The sequence below is a fragment of the Oreochromis niloticus genome, linkage group LG3, assembly GCF_001858045.2.
Source record: "Oreochromis niloticus isolate F11D_XX linkage group LG3, O_niloticus_UMD_NMBU, whole genome shotgun sequence".
In the NCBI taxonomy this organism is placed as follows: domain Eukaryota; kingdom Metazoa; phylum Chordata; class Actinopteri; order Cichliformes; family Cichlidae; genus Oreochromis; species Oreochromis niloticus.
Window position 1 is genome coordinate 86,618,280 of NC_031967.2, and position 12,319 is coordinate 86,630,598.

The window sequence follows — 12,319 nt, forward strand, 5'->3', positions numbered from 1 at the left end:
AGCGTCAAAGAAGGCTGCAATCCACCTGATCTCCATCATCGAACCACACCTCCATTTAAAGATGGTGACAAGACTGGAGAAGTGGTGTATATGAGTGTTTGCAGAACAGCTCAAAAGCAGCTGTTTTTATAGAATGACAGAAACATGATAGATGCTGAATGTCTTTAATATTTTATGCACTGAGTACTACAGAATGTCCACTTATTCAGCCACGATGTAAAAATCCCATTAAGAAAGAGAAATCAAACATTTGAATTCATTTTAATGAGCTCAAACCTGTTGAAAATACAGAGGAGCTGGTTGTGAACTGAGCTTCAGAGAAACGCAACTTACTGATATTCACTGTAAAGCTTTGAGTGGAAAAAGACAGAAAAACAACATGTGGATTCTCTAACAGGAGGACACTCTTTACACTCCACTCAGCACAGACACACTGAGGAATCAAGAGACCAGACTGCAAATCCAGGATAAAGAGTTTGAGTGAATGTGGTGTTGAAGGTGTGGAGGTGGATCAGAGTGTCAGAGGAGACTCTGTAGAAGGACAGAGTGCCAGCAGGACAGTCCACATACACTGCTGCTCTGTTAGAGACAGAGGAGGAGGAGGAGGAGGAGGAGGAGATGGATGTGTGTCTGTTATTGTGACAAACTGAATGATGTCCACCATCAGAGCAGTTCAGACTCCAAGACTGACCATTCCTTCCAAACAAACAGTCATAACTGTCTCCTCTCCTTCTGATGCTTCTCTAACTCACTGATATCTCAACCCTTCCTCTCCACTCGACCTCCCAGTAACAGCGACCAGTCAGGCCATTTCTACACAGCAGCTGAGGACGACCATCAAATCTGTCTGGATGATCAGGATATGACTGAACCTCCTCCACATGTGTCACCTTCCTGTTGTTGTCAGACAGTTGGAGGTTTGTGTTCACTGTGTTTGTGTCGATTGTGAGTTGACAGGAATCTGATGGAGAGAACAAACACAATCCAGCTGCAGTTATTGATCCATCATCTGTTCATTGATTGACACTTTGATGATGACTCCTGACATGATGAAGATGGTTGAATGTGTGCTGCTTTGTTTTCATGAATCCCATTAAAAACACACTTACACTTCCTCAGACCTGGTCTCAACCATCGGACTCCAGCAGGCTCCACCCTGAAAGGAGGAGGGGTCAGAGCAGCACAGTCAGCATGCACACATGGACATTACATGGCTCTCACACACACACTGTTACACACTGATAAAGGAACAGTTTGGAGTGATCCTGGATCTGTCATATGTTTGAAGCATTTGTTCGATTGGTGTTGACAGCCAGTGGCGGTCCTAACCTGTTTGGCCTCTTTTCTATTTTTTCTAAACTGAGCACCTGATGGCTTTGAACTTTTCTTGTCCATCTTCCATTGGTTTTAATTTTGCACTCCAGTATGAACACCCAGCCCCCAACACGAGGATCACCACAACATAACCTAATAGACCTACACCTTAGTTCACAGATTCATTTTGTCTAGGGTTTATTTCGCACAACCCAGGATTCAAATCATGAATACATAATGGGCTTGGATTTACAACATTATGAATGAAATGTGCTCTATTTGGAAGCAGCCGCCCCCTCCCCTTTCAACGGGTTGTGTGTGAGACTTTAAATCATCAAACTGTAAATTATAAATTTTAAATTGTCATTGATCCCTTTACCCCTGGTCCTAAAGTGTATATTTATTTTCTTACTATATTGTTTGTTTACTTGCACTGCTGTAACTGGAGCCTCATCGACTCATCTCTCTATATACTGGAATGTATGTAGCTGAGATGCCAATAAAGTTTACTTTGACTTCAGCAGCGCGCAGGCGCACCGAGGGCTCTCGCGCTCACTTTTCGGGTATAGAATTTCGAAAAAACATCGGTGCAAATTATAAGTCTGTATCATAATGTCTGGTGTTTGTTGTTTTGTTTTTATTCTGTTTTATTTTGCGAGTTGGTTATTAGATGCTGCTCCAGCCAGCCAGAGAATCCCCCGCCGCCCCGCCCTCTCCTCCCTGTGCCGCAAGCAGCAGGCGCACCTCGCAAACGGAGGGCGACCTTACTCCCAGCAAATGGGCGATAGAAAACCGCTCGGTGCCTATGCCATTCCCGATATGCACTGGCATCATGTCGGGGCAGCATGAGTATGAGCAATTTTTTTTTGTTTTGTCGATGCCCGTGATGCCGCCCCCCACCACTATGCCGCCCCGGGCGACCGCCCGTCTCACCCGTATCAAAAACCGCTACTGTTGACAGCACTAAACCCATAAAGTCAAGGTATGGGTCCACCATTTTAGGTATAATGATACTTATAAGAGCATTTCAAATGGAGAGAATATGGTGTTACCATCATGATCTTGTAGCTCCCCTTACTCATCACTTTTTCAGAGGTGTCTCTTAATTTAGTAAGGAATCATTTTATCACCACCATGTGGGATTTTCTACTGCTGTCTGGAAACTTTTAAAACAAGTCTGATGAGGAGCCTCTCACTTCATCAGCCCCTAAAATCAGCTGATTCATATTGCTTATATTTTGTCGTCTTCCTGTTTTTTTTTCAAAGAACAGAACAATCATCACTCTGTGTCCTAATTTTTAGTTGAAAAATGAAACATGTATTTTTCATTCACTCTATTCAAACGTATTAGACATAACTTACAGTTATAAAACAATTATTTAATTTAGAAATTAAAGATCAGACCTATTTTATACAGAGTAACATTGCGAGGGAGTCTTTTGTTCCTCTGAATTACTCTATGGGAATAGAAAGTATATTTGTGGTTGTATTTGTTTCTTTGGCTTTTTTAAAACTTTGATTTCATGTGATCAATATTCAATTTGGAGATGGCACTGTGCCATGAAAAAGTCTTTTCCCATTTCTGAATATTTGTTTCTTAGTTTAAATGTTTCAGACCATCAAAAAACCCCTTAATATTAGAAAAAGATGTAGATTTAAAAAGATTTAAAAGGCTTTCTGAATCAAAAAAAAGAAAAGAAAAAAAAATCATTTAAAGAGATCCTGTCTCACAAAGTGAAGTAGGTTGAAAGATTCGAAAAAAGTAACAGGTCATGCCACAATCTGAAGAAACAGCACCTGTGAAACAGCTGACAAAAAAAGTCACTGACATCTATCAAACCAGAAAGGGTTAGATTTTGGCACAGCAAACCACGGTGAGAGCCACTAATATCAGGTTGTGTAATAATAACTAATATCCACTAATGGAGAAAACGTGGAACCATGGTGAACCTTCCCAGGAGTGCCCAGCTGACTAAAATCACTCCAAGAGCCATCAGTGACTGATCCAAGAGGTCATTAAAGACCCCAGAACAACATCAGAAGAGCTGCAGGCCTAACTTGCCTGAGTTAAGGTCAGAGACAATTTGCCATATTTACAGTATGCTCTGCAGCTTAAGCACATTTGGGTTATTCAGCAGGACAATGATATGAAGCACAGCAAATTTACTTCTGAATGTGTCAATGGAAAATTGTACTTAGTGTCAGTATAATCTTTAATGATATAAGTTTCCATACATGCTTAGAGGTGTATAATTGATTGTGTAGTGATAGGATGTGTGATCTTTAGTAGGCTTTGTGTGCATTCCAGGGTGTTCTGGTATTCAAACTAGGGCTGGGTATCGTCACTGATTTCTAGAATCGATTCAATTCTGATTCACAAGGTCCCGAATCGATTCGATCCACGATTCGATTTAATTCGATTTGAATCTGGGAACTTTTGATAGTCAGAAATATTATAATTCAGATCAGTACCTACATTTACATATTGTTGTATCAATAAAAAGGAAGCTGACACACGCAAGACTTTATGAAAGGTGTGAGCGTCACAGCAAAGTGTCAAAGTAGCTAAAGATAAAACACAGAAAAACATGAAGGTGATTTTCCTGGCCTGGGATTTTATAAAAAATATTCTGCAGTACATCAAAAACGAAAGAAACTCATTAATCAACATATGGACATTACCTCTGACGTTACAGTGGTTTAATTAGAGACACGTCTGAGCGTTTTGCATTTTGCATAATTTTAAAAAGTTTAAATTTGTTCAGTATTGAACGGCAGAAATGAGGTTTTCTTTTTGGAAGAATGCAAAAGGAAGAAAAAAACAGCGGTCGACAGCGCTGTAAACAACGGTAGACTTGTGTGTAACAAGCAAGCGAATAATGCAGAAAACAGATTTTTAGACGGGAAACAGAGAGAGAGAGAGAGAGAGAGGTGGAAGCAAAACAGTAAAAGTCAGAGTGACGATGTTTATGTGAAGCGTAGTTTGGATCTTCTTTTGCTGCTGGTTCGGTCAATATTGTTTAGAGAGAGATAAAACTAACAGCTTTAGAATCAGCGCAAAAACGGCGTGAACACAAAGTGCGGAGCCGCCGACAGATCAGACTCAGCCAGCTGTCGGCTTTCAGCCCGACCGTGTCCGTGCTGTCAGGTGAGAAAGGCGACATCTCACTGATTCTGATCCACGCTGTGTGTTTACGTCTTTGTGCAGAATCCGTGTACCTGCTCTCATTTACTGTCTTAGCTGTTTGGTGGTTGTTGAAATTTTGTGAGGTTTCACCTGAGATTCTGGCATTTCGGGTAAAATAAATTTATATTAAAAAATCGATTCTGGATTTTAATGAATCGATTTTACGTTTTCCAAGCCAGAATCGATTTTAATGATAAATCGATTATAAAAACCCACCCCTAATTCAAACCCACATCCTGGGAGCATGGGAGAGGTCATACCTTCTTTTATTGTTTTACGGTAGGATAAACGTATCTATGCCAGATTAGCTGACCAAATGAAGGTTTTGAACTGGCCTGGTAAAAGTCTAGACTTAAATCACATCAAGATACTGTGGCATGATCGTAAACAGGCCGTTCATACTCAAAAGCCCTCCAGAGTAGCTTAATTAAAATAATTTTGTAAAGAAGACTGGGACAAACTTTCTTCACAGCAGCATGAAAATCTCGTTGCCAGTTATTGCAAATGCTAAAATGCAATAAAAAGGTTGGATAGCTTTTCACTTTTAATAAATGAAATCATAATTTAAAAACTGCATTTTGTATTTGCTTGGGTTACCTTTGCGTAATATTAGGATTTGCTTGATGATCTGAAACTTTTTTTGTTGTTGCCTGTCCATTTCGGTACTTAAGCAATCGGAATTGTTGTCTGAAGGCCAAGAAAGATGGATTTATTTTTTGAAAGGGGAGAAAATACACTTATATGGAAAGGGAGAAAGAGAGAGAAAGAAAGAAAGAAAGAAAGAAAGCAAGAAAGCAGAGGGGAACGGGGAACAATAAAAGAAGATACAGAGAAAATACGTTGGATCACCTGTTAAAAGAAGAAAACAGAAAACAAACAACAAGATAACAGCACAATATACAGACAACAAGCTTAGATACGTGCTAAATATTGAATGTTATTGAGCAGCACGCAGGACCAACAGTGCAAAATATGCTTTAAGGTAGGAAGATATAGTTTGTGTATGTGAACACCCATGTGTATACCTGTCTGCGTGAGTGTGCTTGAGTTCAAAAGGTTTCTCCATGTAACGATCAACTAGAGGGTGTGGGGAGCCATAGCCTTCCCCTCCCACAGCATGAAGCGGACATGGAGGAGACCTGGACCTGGACATCCAGAGACCCCCCAGAGAGCAAAAGCCCAATGAGGAACACCAGAGAGGCAACCACACCACCCTCCCAGAAAGAGCTGAGGAGTGCCCCAGATGTGGCGTCGCACAGCAACCACGGTGCAGAAGCCACAGTGGGGCACAGTGACGAGCCCACAGGCACTGTCAGCAGCCAGCTGCCCCAGAGTTGACTGAGGCACGGTCCCAGAGGTTCCAGGCCTCCAGGGGGGCAATCCCCTGCCCCGAAGGTGTGCAGAGGATGTGAAGACCCCATACCTCACTCCACCCACTCACATTTCGTGTTCCTGCGTGCTCTTCTAAAGTGCGTTTAAAATGCTATGGTGCTTCCTGCCAGAAAGCAGTAGGTGTCACCACCCCTCCTGAGAACCCTCAATGTCTGTATGCATTTAAAATTGAGAGGTGGATCTGAAACATGTTTAATTCTAAACTGTAGTTAGAATGATGTGGTTTTCATATTTAGTTGTGTATCAGTATTTATTTGGTTATCCATTAAATTAAGATTATCAATCTTAGGTTTTCTACTGTAATGAGCCTTAGCTGGAGTTAAATGCTGGTTCAGATGTTTCTCCTTCCAGTGAAAAGGCTCTAATTTTCATCTGCGGATTAAACTATTTCTAAATGTTAATTTTAATACAAAATAAGCTGTTTTAAGAATTATTTCAGGGGATAAAAACTAGTGATATGTCGGTCGCGAACGAAACGTCTCTTAGAGTCGACTCTTTGAAGTGAACGACGCGATCCTTTTTTTCTTTCTCTCACCCTCTCTCTTGCACTTTTTTCCCGCTTCACTCCGCACACAAGCCTTGCGCTTTGCGTTAGGCAAAAATTATTGTGGGTGATTTTAACATCCATGTAGATGCTAAATATGACAGCCTCAATACAGCATTTAATCTCTTATTAGACTCAGTTGGCTTCTCTCAAAATGTAAAAGAACCCACCAACCACTTTAATCACACTCTAGCTCAGGGGTCTCAAACTCAATTTAGATTTCGAGTGTGGGTGAGGCTGGGACGCAGGGTGGGTTTTCCACAAGAAAGGCATTGTTAGAAAATTCCAATCCTCTCAAATCTCTTTATTTTTATTTTTTAACACAAAATTAGATTTAAAAATAAATAAACAAATTAAGAATTAATAAGAAAATTAATTAATGTGTAATAAATAAATAAAATAATAATAATACGATTTCTCTTATGTGGTTTCTTAAGTCTTCTATATCTGTTGTATTCACTTTCAAATGTCTGTATTAACAGTTCTTTAACCTTCTTCTGAACATAGATGGAACATTGAAGAACATGAACTGTTTTTCTGAATATGGCTTCTCTTGCCTACTCCTTGCTGCTAGAGCGTTGCATGCTGGGCATGGCAAAGGTTTGTCTGTAGTGATGTGTCGGTCGTGAACGAAACGGCTCTTAGAGAATCTTTGACGTGAACGACGCGAGCCGGCTCCTTATTGCGAGCGGGAGGGTTTCTTTCTTTCTCTCACCATCTTTCTCGCACTTTTTTTTCTGCTTCACTCCGCACGCGAGCCTTGTGCTTTGCGCTGGGAAGAGGGGGAGGGGCGGTAGTTACACTCAGTAGCATAGGAACAGAGCGGGAGGGAGAGAGAGAGAAAGAGAGCCAGGGACAACAACGTCACATTAGAAAGGTATAGTAATCATCCACAACTATTTTCAGTTGCAGATGATAAAGGATTCAGAAAGTTTATTCATGCAGGCCCATATGACAGAGAATGTGCATCTTCTTTTTCATATTTTAATTTATATTTAATTGTGTTGTGGTTTGCAGTGGTTTGTGTTGTTTCACTTTAAATTTTTTTAAAAGGAAAAAGCTGAAAATATAAATAGTTAAAAGTTGAAATGTGAATAGTTGGAAAAACCTCGTACAAAAAACACGTACAAACTCCAAAACACGTAAAAACTGCAAAACACGTAAAAACTCCAAAACACGTAAAAACTCCATAGCACGTACTAACCCCAAAGCACATATAAACACCAAAATACATAGAAAACTCCAAGACACGTAAAAACTCTATAGCACGTACAACTTCCGAAGCACGTACAAACTCCAAAACACGTAAAAACTCAGAAGCACGTGAAAACTCCAAAACACACACAAAACACCACAGAAGTGCTCCAGGATGCTAGGCTCAGTGTTGAGCTTTTGTTACCTAGTGGCTACACAAGCCAGGAAGTACCAACGACCAGATTTGGTGTGTGGTAGTAACAGGTAAATAAACATTTTTTTTAAATTATCTTAATATATATGAGTGCTTGTGTATAAATACACAAACAACACACATATGCTTTCAATTGTGTAAATTAAGTGATCTAGGTAGCTCTGTTTTGGAAGTTCAGTTCATGCTAGAAATGTGTTTTGGAGTTTGTACGTGTTTTGTCTCTAGGGGGCCACCGCATATATTTATATATAAACATATATAAATAAAACCATGTTTTTTTACATTAGTAATTCCTTCTCTGCGTAATTTTAGATTGTTGTTAATAATAAATTAATTAAAGCAACAAAACAACCTGAAGAGCCGGTTGGGAGCTGAAAGAGCCGGTTCTCTTAGAAGAGCCAGAAATCCCATCACTAACAAAGACAAGCAAAGCAGCATCCAGTTTTAAAGAAACAGACTGATAACACAACAACAGCCATCATGATGACTCTGGCACAGTTTAACGTGGAGCTGGAGTCTATTTACACACACTGAAAAGCAAAGATGTGGAGCTGTTAAGACATGCTGAGCTAAGGTTGAGTGAAAGAAAATGTGTTTATAGTATCTAAAACAGCAATGCCTGTTCCTACTCATACACTGCTGTTTGTTTTGCTCAGCAAAACATAGGCAGTAAATCCACACTAAAGTATGCAGATGCTGACGGTGGCCATCTGGTAGCAAGTGTAGTGGTACAGCCAGGTACATAAAATAGCCTGTTAACTAAATTGGATTAATATTTAAAAAACAGAAAAACAAAAGCTTTAAAAAAGCTAAGAAAAATGTACATTGGGCCAACGCTATTAAACTCTGAGCCAGCGACCCGATTATAGTTAGGTTGCACACTGCATTATTATTAATATAACATCTATACCAGGGGTGTCAAACATATAGCAATTTCATATGTGAGCCATTAATGCTCCAGCTGTCTGTGGCAGCTGAAATTTCAGCCCTGCTTGGAATCCATGAAAGCAGGGGCTTAGTGTTTTTTTGTGAAGCACTTTACGATCTTTGTTTTGAAAGGTGCTCTATAAATGAAATTTTACTTTTACTTGTTTTGTTTTTTTACTTTATTCTGATGAGCACACTATGCTGCCAATCACATACAAAGAAAGACTGTCATCATCACATTATGTAAGAGGAAGGGGGGCATATGTTCCAAAGATATGATATTGGAGAATGCAAAGCCGAGTGCAGAATTTGTAAAATTAGCAGCTGGATGTAGCGATATCCATTTTTATTTTCTGCCACTTTTGGAGTCCAAAAGGTTTCAAACTTGTCAAGGGCTTAAATCTCATGTGTTCTCCCTAGTAGCCGTAAATACATAAGAATATGGCTTTTATAAAAACACTGAATTAAAAAAAAAAAACTTTGTAAACAAAGTGTCTGTGAATGGCAGAGAGGCAGAAATATATGCATGTAGCACAGAGCCATGGATCAGTGTCTAAATAAGTCTCAGGGGCCTGAATGTGCTAGAAGCCATTTATAATTATAATTCATAATTCTGAACTTGCTTGCTGCTCACAACATAACAAAACAAACAACATCAACAAAGTACAAAACAAAACAAAAATGAACTGTGTGGGCTATCAGCTGCTAGAACCTTTCTGTAATGAACATTACAAAAATCTACACTGCAATTCCAAAGAGTCAGTCTAACAGATTTCTTTCTTTGTCATAGCAGTTTTTTCTTTATCTGTTCAGAGACACTTTTATTTGTCATATGCAAAGTTTACACCTGCAGTGAAATTGAACTCCATCGGCCATACATACATAGCACAGAAATCACATGGGAAAACAGGTCGGAGACAGGTAGTAATTTGAAAAAAACAATGAAATGTACAATACCATGGGCAAGTGGAGTAGGAAAAAAAAGAGACCTCGGCTTCTTGTGGGAGGTCAGCATGAGAACAGAAAACAAAAAAAAAAAAAAAAAAAAAAAGACTCCTCTGAATGGAGAGCACATACATCTCCACATCTCAACACCACGAAACACATGAAAAGCAACGGGGGTGGGTAAGGGGGTGTAGACATGGCCATCCTGGCTATTAATCCAGCGCTTGGCCCAGACCCGCCGTCTGACCTCGGCCTTGGACATAAGTGTTCGAAAGCTTTTGGAGTCCAGGGTGGGGTGCTGGGATGGGAACGAAGTCTAAACACAGTCTGTTATTGTCAGATTAAATTGTTAAATGTTGTCATTGTGTTACTTAAATTTGTAAACCATGCCTTAAAGTGCATGGTTAGATACTCTTCTGTTCCTCCCCTAACACATCTCTGATGCTGGGGGAGGTAATTAGCTGTAGCTCCTTAACTGCAGGCACATTCCATGTGAGATTCTCATTTCCTTATGTTCTGATGGATATCCAGTCCCAGCAATTTAGGGACTCGCCTATGCTTGCATATGGTGAACCATTAAAGTTAAGCCGTATACTGGTGTGGGGAGATGACTTTTGGATAACTAGGAAATATGGTTAAATTAATGCACGTAAGGTGAACTAGCAAACACCGTCGTAGTTACATGCAGCTGTCTTCTTGTTTGATGGCAGATACTCCCTTCACCCTGACCAAAAAGGCTAAAATGACCAAAGAAAAAGTGGAGAAAATTCATAGGGCAGTGACAAAATTTATAGTCAAAGATCTCCATCCATTTTCAAAGGTGGAGTCACCATCATTCAGGTGAAAAATGTTGTATTACTCTGACATAAAAAAATTACTCTGGCTAAAAATAAAAACATAAGAGGTTTTTGGAGAAAGTTTGTGTTCTCCATTCTTTAAGCACCAGTTCTAGCACTGGTTTGAGCACCATTTAAGCACCGGCACCGTTTCAAAAGTACCGGTTTGGCATCGGTATCGTTTGAAACCTAAATTATACCCATCCCTAGTTATCAGGGAGAAAGTTTTGTTGTCCAGCTCCAGCCTTGAGACCAGAGCTGGTGCCGATTTGGTAGCCACATGATATGATGATGGTTTTTCTTTAGTGCGAACAACTGCATGTCAATTTTACAGTTGATCTAAATGTCCGTCATTGATCTCTCAACCTCCTGTTGGAGAGCCGTGAGCTTCTCCGAGATGTTATCAATTTTGCGCTCAAAGAGCGTAGTCTGAGTGCTCACGACCGCGGTGAGCTTGTCCAAGATCTTATCCATGCTGCGTTCAATGAGCACATTTTGAGAAGTCACGATTCGTGCCATGTTTCAATCATAGCGGGCAGCCTTGTGGGGATTTGAACAGCCATTTCTGCTTTCTTTAATCTTCAGTAAGCCAGGGTCAAGCCAGCTCCGATCAGCAAGAACCCTGTTATCATGGTTCCAAAAAGGTAGATGTTTTCAATAGTGATGGGTACCGGTGGCACCGATTCTGACATAAACGGTAGTAACCAGACCGAAAAGCAGCGCACAATTTGGTGCTTTAAGTCGGTGCTTTTTTTTTGCTGAGATGTCATACACTTTGGATTATAGCCAATCATTTGACCTTTTCAAGGATAGTAGGCGGGCCCAGGTAAGTACGTTCTTTTAGAGCTACAGATTAAAAATGCCCAAGGCGAAGTGGTCAAAAGTCTGGCTGTACTTCACAGCAAAAGATATAAACTCAGCAGCCTGCAACAAATGCTTTAAGGGAGGTAACAACTTGAATCTGGAGACGAACCTGGCGATGCATAGCCATCCATTCGCTTCCGCTTATCCTTTCCAGGGTCGCGGGGGGCGCTAGACCTATCCCAGCTGTCATAGGGCGAGAGGCAGGGTACACCCTGGACAGGTCGCCAGTCTGTCGCAGGGCTAACACATAGACACACAGACAACCATTCACGCTCACATTCACTCCCGCATTCACACCTATGGGCAATTTAGATTAACCAATTAACCTATCCCCACTAACTGCATGTCTTTGGACGGTGGGAGGAAGCCGGAGTACCCGGAGGGAACCCACGCAAACACGGGGAGAACATGCAAACTCCACACAGAAAGACCCCGGCCTGATGGTGGAACTGAACTCAGGACCTTCTTGCTGTGTGGCAACAGTGCTAACCACCATGCCACCGTGCTGCTTTTTTTAAAAGCCGAGAAATGCACCGAGTTAGCAATATCCCCCAGAGTAGAGTCCTGGCCCCTAGCCCTGCCAGTGTAGCAGAAATGATGATGGATGATGATGGCAGCAGCAGCCGTTCTTCTCTGGGCGAGTAGATTAATGTTGTTCGTGTGTAATTTACATTGAGTACGCTAACCACGTTATTACATTAATGCATGTAAGGTGAACTAGCAAACACCGTCGTAGTTATATGCGGCTGTCTTCTTGTTTGATGGCAGATACTCCCTTTACCCTGGCCAAAAAGGCTAAAATGACCAAATAAAAAGTGGAAAACAGTTGAACATGAGAGGTTTTTGGACAAAGTTTGTGTTTTTTCCATTGTTTAAGCACTGCTTCCAGCCAAGAGTGATAC

General features: G+C 40.8%; 1 protein-coding gene across 1 annotated transcript in view; it reads right to left on the reverse strand.

Annotated features, from left to right (window-relative positions):
- Nucleotides 1–254: 254 nt before the first annotated feature.
- LOC102077971 (protein NLRC3) overlaps nucleotides 255–12,319 on the reverse strand; it is a 57,922-nt gene continuing 45,857 nt past the window's right edge. The window contains 2 exon segments of the mRNA XM_019354722.2: nucleotides 255–961; nucleotides 1,110–1,156. Of these exon segments, the coding sequence (XP_019210267.2) occupies nucleotides 420–961; nucleotides 1,110–1,156 (589 nt within the window). The 3' untranslated portion in view covers nucleotides 255–419.